This window comes from Halyomorpha halys, unplaced genomic scaffold (assembly GCF_000696795.3).
Source record: "Halyomorpha halys isolate HHAL.00 unplaced genomic scaffold, Hhal_1.1 Scaffold11121.1, whole genome shotgun sequence".
Taxonomy (NCBI): Eukaryota; Metazoa; Arthropoda; class Insecta; order Hemiptera; family Pentatomidae; genus Halyomorpha; species Halyomorpha halys.
The window spans coordinates 1-8,231 of NW_027107290.1; the positions used below are offsets into that span (position 1 = coordinate 1).

At 29.3% G+C, this 8,231-nt stretch overlaps 1 protein-coding gene across 1 annotated transcript; it reads left to right on the forward strand.

Annotated features, from left to right (window-relative positions):
- Window positions 1-2,240: 2,240 nt before the first annotated feature.
- LOC106692271 (transaldolase-like) lies at window positions 2,241-6,884 on the forward strand. The gene is made up of 7 exons (XM_014438170.2): window positions 2,241-2,396; window positions 3,969-4,076; window positions 4,392-4,523; window positions 4,723-4,848; window positions 4,996-5,132; window positions 5,927-6,037; window positions 6,581-6,884. The coding sequence occupies exons 1-7, from the start codon at window positions 2,269-2,271 to the stop codon at window positions 6,742-6,744; spliced, it is 906 nt and encodes a 301-aa protein (XP_014293656.1). The 5' UTR covers window positions 2,241-2,268; the 3' UTR covers window positions 6,745-6,884.
- The last annotated feature ends 1,347 nt before the right edge of the window (window positions 6,885-8,231 follow it).

An 8,231-nucleotide genomic window follows, 5' to 3' on the forward strand; every position in this document is an offset into this window, starting at 1 on the left:
TTGTTATATCAAGTAAATATATGTCCGATCATGGATTGATTGGTATGCTGTATATTTTGGCAACCCAATTATTTAAGTAGCATGGCTAAATAAAGCATTTTTCTTTAACCAGAACCTGCATTTGTTCTAATTTGGAAAATTAGTATAGACATTTTTTCTCTTCCTTCTAAACTGAACCGTATTGAGACCAACATTGCAGAAAAAAAAAAGTTTCTACTGGGATTAGGGGGTGGTGTGTAAAAGGTTAAACAATCTTTAAATTATCCTTAGCATTTTATATACCAATGTTAGTTAGTTTATTGATTCAGACAAGAAAAATTGTCAGAGCAATATAGCAAAAAATCATGCACTGTAAAGTGAGATGACAGTTTTTATTCCTTAGCCTAATATACGATTGCACTCTTGTAATAACGATTTTTCCCTTTAATTTTGAACTTTTTCAAAAACAAATTCATTTCATTTTTTTCTTGGCCTTACTTGAACAGCTTCTTTTTAATGTTGAAGTCTCTTTTGGTCGGTATTAATTCCTGTTGGAATGTCTTCATAATTGTTTCTTGTTTTCACGAGGTATTTCGTTACATTATTACCCAGTAAAAACATTGTGAATTTGAACAAACAAGTGTGTACCGTAATCACTCCTAGGGTAAAAATGGTACACACCTGGCATACTAAAGTTGATATTTAAATTTTGTTACTTTTTATAATTTATGAAAAGGTTGAAGTAAGATAAAAAGCAGTTCTTTCCTGAAAACGTTCTTTTGATGATTCGTTCTTGAATGTAGGTCGTGGATTGTTTATAATCATTCAAAGTTGTCATTCAGTTGGTTATCATTAGAATCGAAGTCATTATTTGACTGTGTTTGAATCATGGAATCTTTACAGGAAGAATTAAATGATGCTTTAAGTAATCGTAAGGAGATCGAGAGTAAAATAAGTGAATTAAATGAAATTTTAAAAGCAGTAAGTGTTTAAATACTAACTTTGTTGATGATGTTTAATTTATTTTCAGAATTGCTTTAATTTTGCTGTGAGTGTGTTTGATAATACCTAAAAGTACTGAAGTTTTACTATTAATGTTGTATATGTATGATAGGTTACAATATGTTGACCATATATTTCTCTATAGCTTAGCTTTAAATTTGATAACATTTATTGTGAAAGATTTAGATGATTATTTATTGCACCATAATGAGATGGTACAACTAATTGTATATTTGTTATCACTTGTGTCATGTTTATGTTGATATAAAAGAATATGCTATTCTTCTTTTTATTTCATTTTTTTATTCACATATAAATAAAGTTCTGCCTTAAATTATGTCAAATATCCACCAATATTAATTTGTTGTTTTATTTTATTGAATATATATATATATATATATATAGAGTATTTAAATTTAAATTATAGGACAATTATTATACCTACATCTGATAAGAGACCATGTATTAGCACATTGGATCAAGGGCTCCTGAGTGCCTGGTTCGAAGAGGTGTAAGTTCGATTCTCACCTGAGGCTGTCAATAATTATTTCTTGGCGGTTGCTTAAGAAATGAACCTTCAACAATCCCACTTTGAGTTGTATGAGGTGGCAACCTCTAGGTAGCTGCCAAGGGTTGGCAAATAAGAAAACTAGGGCCAATTGTCAGACTAGTTCCCCTATTATCGCTAGTACCATTTACATTAAGTAAAGAAAAATATATAAAACTGAATAAAATTTTAGACAGTATAACATTGACAGTGATATATTTATTAACTGAATATTTAATTTAAATAATTTCTTTTGAGCCAATGCTTTTGTATCTTCATAGATATCGATGAATTCATTTGTGTTTTTTCTTAAGATGATCGAACTTCTTGAGAAAAATGGTATATATTGACAACATATTTAAATCAAATTACTATTTTATTGTTAGGGTTGCGCTATTATTTTTCTTTCGAGGGGCTACATTTTGATTCATCTTCCTTATTTATGTTGTGTATATTAGGTTGACTAGTCATTTTTCATTCCATGATTAAGTTTCTAGTAATATGTCAATTTCAATTCTATCCCATTGTGAATCGATTGCATTTGTAGATTTTGTATTCCTCCAACAATTTTAAATGTTTCTGTTCCAATTACAGTTTATTGTAATTTAATATAAAACTTTCATATGCTGTTATATTAATATTTCCTTTGGTTTTCTCTTCAGATGAATTTTCTTTATTGCTAATCATAATTCTTAGAGAAGAAAAGTTTAAAAATATATATTAATTTTTTTATTACAGCAATGAAGATTTATAATCCTACTGATGCTACTACTAATCCGTCACTTATTTTGGCTGCTGCTAAACTTCCTGAGTATGAAAATTTACTACAAGAAGCTGTGTCCTATGGTGTTAAGAATGGCGATCCAAAGTAAATATTATTTGTTTAACTTTTTATTTATTTGATTATCATCTAATTATATTGCTTTATTAGAGTCGTAATAATAATAAACCTATTTGACCACTGTTATTATTATATATCTATCAGTAGGCGCTACAACCCTGCGATGGGTCCTCCTCTATGAGCCTCCGCCATTTGGATCGGTTTTGGGCTGCTGCCTTGCAATTTCAAACTCCAAGCAGGTCTTGTACGTCTTGTACCATGCCATCCATCCACCGGAGCTTGGACCGTCCGACTCTTCTTGGACAATACATTTCTTCTTCCATGACTCTTTTAGGCATTTCACTGGTACTCATTCGTGCAACATATCCTGCCCACGTTATTATTATATAAATATTGAAAAAAAAAATAGTGAATAGTATTGTGCTCAATCACTACAACCACTTACATTATACAAACAATTTTGTCCAATCGATAAGTTATTCTTAGCAGAATCATTTGGTCCCCTATACTGATAAGGTACTGTACTACTGGGTGAAATAAAAGAAAAAGAATCATTTGGACTAAAGTATGACTTAGAAAAAAAAATCCACTCATATTATCTTCACTTTTTAATATATTTGGTTCAATGCTGGCTACTTCCTAATGTGGATTAACTTTAACATTTTGCTTTCAAGTTCCATGATACAATTAAATTGCATGAAAATATCATTGAATAAAATGAAGTGATTTTAAGGTTGTATGTGATAAAAATAAATCAGTGTTTCGCAAACTGTAATTTAAAGAAAATATATATAACTAAAATAGGAAATATACAGTGCATTCCAAAGTTTACTTTCCACTGTTTTTTATTCTTTTTCTACTATTAAATCGATCTAAGAATAATTGAGCCAAAAATTTGTTTTTAGTTTGACATAGGTGTTGCAAAATTTTATTAGCCCGAGAAAGGTGCCACAGTGAAAGAAGTTTAGGAAACCACAGAACTACAGAATAGTCCTCAATGTTGTACTGAAGGTGCCATATTTTTCAGTCAAAATTTGCCTTGATTTGAATACTAATTTTAACCAAACTGCTGGACCAAATTTAATGTTTAAAGAGATTATTCGACACATGATTTAATTCTCTTTAACGTAAAGAGACAAATTTTCTGAGTGGTGTAAATTTCAGATGTTACAAACCAAAAACAAAACAGTGCCAAAATTCTGCTTTTTAAAGTTTGGTTGCACTTAGAAACAATGAAAAAATTATATTGATATTACTGGGAATGCCAATAGTGGATCAAAATCATTTCTAGTATGTCTGAGTTCCAAAAGTCTAATTTGACTGAGCTATAAGTAATATTTTGAAAACTTGCTTACATTTTTTTTCTGTGTGACCTTAAAGTTATGTGAAAAAGCTGCTTTAAAAGACACATACACACTTATAAAATCTTCAATGAAGAACTTTGCAGGAATAGTAGAAGACTATCAGTATTTAATACGGTTTTAGTTGTTAACATACTGATCATTATCTTTGAAAGATTTATAGAATATGTTTGGCTTTATTCTGTTATTTTCATTCTTTTGGTGTATTGCCCACCAATTATTTATTTATTTTTTTCAGGTCTATAGAAAGTCAGGTTGAAACTGCTATGGATAAGTTATTAGTTCTCTTTGGAACTTCAATTTTGAACATAATTCCTGGAAGAGTGTCAACAGAAGTAGATGCTAGGTATGTGCATTAAATTTTGTATTTTTGTTTGTGTTGTTTACCTACTGAATATTACGAGTTTCATTAAATAGTGTGTTCATTCAGTAGACCTGTTCTTTGTAAATTTTGTTTTTATTACTTATAAGCCTAAATAACCTAACTATTGATAAAATAAAATGAATATGAACAGCTACTAGATTACTTATTTGAAACCCTTTTTAAGTCAAAATATTAGTGAAACCTATGTGTTTGTTGAAGAATAATTTTATTTCCAGTCAAAAGTTTTAGGAGCCTTATATTTGGTATTATTATTTTGTTCATTTTTTTCTTTTGTAGACTTTCATTTAACGTTACTGGAAGTGTAGAAAAGGCGAAGAAGTATATTAAATTATATGAAGAGCATGGTATAAGCAAAGAACGTGTTTTGATTAAACTCGCTTCAACTTGGGAAGGTATTCAAGCTGCAAGGTGAGCTGTTTTTATTTTTTACTGTTGATATGTTTGATTAATTGTATGTTTTTTAAAGATTATATTTTATTTTTATTATTTATTTTATGTTCTTCCTTTGCTTAGAAAACTGAATGAGTGTGATTAGGATGTTATTGAAAATTATGTACTTATTTTTTATTTTTATGTTTGTTTTACTTATATAACCCTCTTTTTTTAGAATATTGGAAGAAGAATACGGAATACATTGCAATTTAACATTGCTGTTTTCTTTCTGCCAAGCTGTTGCTTGTGCTGAAGCCAAAGTCACTCTTATTTCACCTTTTGTGGGGCGTATATTAGATTGGTATGTATTTTCTTTATGTATAGTTATTAGTTATCATGCCTTTCTAGTTTTTACATCATTACATACAAATATTTTTGAAATTATAATAATTTAAATAAATTATTAGATTAGTGTTTTACTTTATTTCTGATATATTTAAATGTGTAGGTATGTTAATAATACTGGAAAGAAGTCCTATGAACCACTGGATGATCCTGGAGTTAAGTCAGTCACTGAAATTTATAATTATTATAAGAAGTTTGGGTATAAAACAGCAGTGATGGGAGCGTCATTTCGTAATATAGGTATTCTTTTACTTCATACTCATGAATTTTTTTTGAAATTTCAGATTGGTTCATGTATTTCTTTATCTATAAATATTTTTATGTATACTTTTAATATGTTTTGTCTAAATATTTTCAGACATTAGTAGTAATGATTGAACTTACAACTTGCAATGATTGAAATAACTTGTAATGATTATTATTATTAAAACGAGGAATGAAGATGAATTTTAAAAAATGTGAAATTTTGATGGAAGTCCTTTTTATGTCATAGAAATTAGAGGGGTATCAGATAAATCTTTAATGTCAGCTTTTTAAGGGCCACCCTAATGTTGAGATGAGGGTCCCACAGTCTTTGGTTTAGGAAGCTGTGGGTTCTTTTCCCATCTAGGTCAATTATAATTATTTTAAAATGCTGTCAAGAATTGATTTTGGGAACTCCCACTCTGATTTATGTCATTCCGACAAGATTTACCCAGAAAGGATAAATAAAAAGGGCTGAAGGGCCCATTTACCTTACTAGTACCAGTTATGTAATGTATCATATGTATTAAGAAACAATAATCTATGTTTTTCTCTGCATTTGACCAATCACTAGCTAGAATTTCTTATAACTAGTATATACATAGAAAGTAAACCAATAATGTAACTTTATATTTTACTAAGTGGTGTAATTTAATCATGAAATCAAAATCATTGCAAATGTAATTTTTTATTTCAATAGAAATGATTATGTGTGGCACCATGCTTGGATGAATGTATGCTTGTGTCTTATGTACTGAATTTATAATTCTAGGAATGCTTGTTATTTACAGGTGAAATCAAAGCTTTGGCCGGATGTGATCTTTTGACGATCAGCCCTAAATTATTATCTGATCTAGAAAATGATTCAGAAGGCATTAAAAGGATGTTAGATCCAATTAAAGGTTTGATTATTTATTATTTTATATTATATTTGTAAGTTTTGCAACTGTTACTTTTTCTAGTTAAATGCTGCTTTGCATGATATGGTTTTAATTGTTATTGAGGTGGGTACATACTGATCGAGCTGTTAATTTAAACATTAATACAGTGAGCCTCCCCTTGAGTTTTATATGATCCAGAATGCTGATAAGGAGGATATTAAGAATCTGTATTTAAATTACAATCAAAATATCAGTTATCAAAAACATGATGATCTCTCCATTTGTTTTTTGTTTTTTTATATTCTGATTCTGATTATCACATTGTATTTGTCCTAGAAACTCAGCTTCATGCTACTCTGTGCATCAGCATATGTGCTTCCTGTACACATATGTATCAATACTTCCTGTACATACTTGTAAACATTGTTGTTTGAGTTGCTCTTGAACTGCTCTGTTCGAGCGTGTACCCATCTTTATATTTTTTTAAGCATATAATAACCAATGATTTAATTTAATATGCATGAAAATTTGTTGAATACTAAGTGTTATTTTTATTTTATTTAGCATCAGAACTAAACCTATCTAAAATAGAACTAGATGAACCTAAATTCCGTTGGCTTTTGAATGAAGATCAGATGGCTACAGATAAACTGTCAGAAGGTATTAGGAAATTCGCTGAAGATACCATAAAATTGGAACAACTTATTATTTCTCGCTTGCAAAAGTGATTTTTTTGGAGGGGGTTGCTGCAATACACAAAGAACACACCTTAAGGAAAACTAACATTATATATTTTGTTGTTATATAATGTCTATTTTTGTATTATTTTTTTTAACATTCATGGTCAAATAAAGCATGTTAAAAATGAGTAATATTCCTTTACTCCTCATTTTGATGAATTTATTTCATACTAAAAACTAATGAGTATGTAATCACTGGTTATTATGTTGCTAGATAATATAATATGTTGAGTGTTTTAGTTTTGATTTTTTTTTTTAACTAATATTAATTATTACTTTTGTTTTATTTTTTCTATTGACTATACTGGAAAGTTTCAATATCTCAGTATGAATTGCTAATTTTAGCTTCATCGTGTTCAATATAATGTCTTGAGAATTGTCATTTTATTTTATTATTTAAATTCTAGGCAAAAACTACCGGTGGTTATCATTGCCCTATAACTATACAAAACTATTTGATTATTGCTTTTTTTATAACTATCATTAATAAATATAAAGATTAATTTGAGAAACAAAGAAGTTAATTAAATAAAGTTGAATAAATAATATTAATAATAATAATGTGAGGTGATACAACCCATAATGTGTCAGGAGTTCAGTACTGTTCTAAGAACAGTACAAGGATGTACTGTTCTTAGAACAGTGATCATTTAAGAAGGTGATTTTTAAGATAACACAAAATTCAAGATTTTTCCCCATTTAAGGGTAGGGTACCCTTTTATGAGGCTGGGTGAACCTCTGGAGGGCTCTAGAACTCACAGGGCTGACTCATGGCTACAGTAGCAGAACAAATAATTATCTGCCACAGCCGGATTTGAACCCAGTTCCTTGGAGTTAGTAGCACTGCACCTTACCTCTGTGCCATTTCACTTATCATTTATAATATGAGAATGAAATTCATTCCAGAAGAAATAATCTGAAGTTATTAAGGAATATAATGCTCCTGTTGATGTGTTAATTATTTTTGTTGAAGATCCTTTGTTGTTGAGTTACTGTTATTGTATAGTTGTTGAGTCACTCCACATTTTTCCTTGATCCTTCTGGAGGATACTTCTCAAAGATGTGATGATGAGTCTGATTACTGTGAGCAATATGGAACCATTAGCAAAGTTGACTTGTTATGAGTTAATCGGCAATTCTGAAGCATGTTATAATCAAATTCTCTTTTTTATGTAGTCTGAAGTTAACATTGCTGGTTATATAATTTTTGGAGCTTAATAGGTCAATTATGGTATAATTTAGTCTAAGTTCATTGCTAGTCATGCAAAATCCTTGAACCTATTGGTCAATACAAATATAAAAAACATGTTGAACCAAAATAATTTTTAATTTTATATGTTTTCAGAAATAAATACTGTAACTAAAAAAGGGCTTAACTTATTTTCCATGATATACTTCAAAGCAGTTTGGGAGGAGGAGTATTTGTCCTTTTCATATTTCTAGAAAAATGAAATTAATTAACTTTTACCTACCAC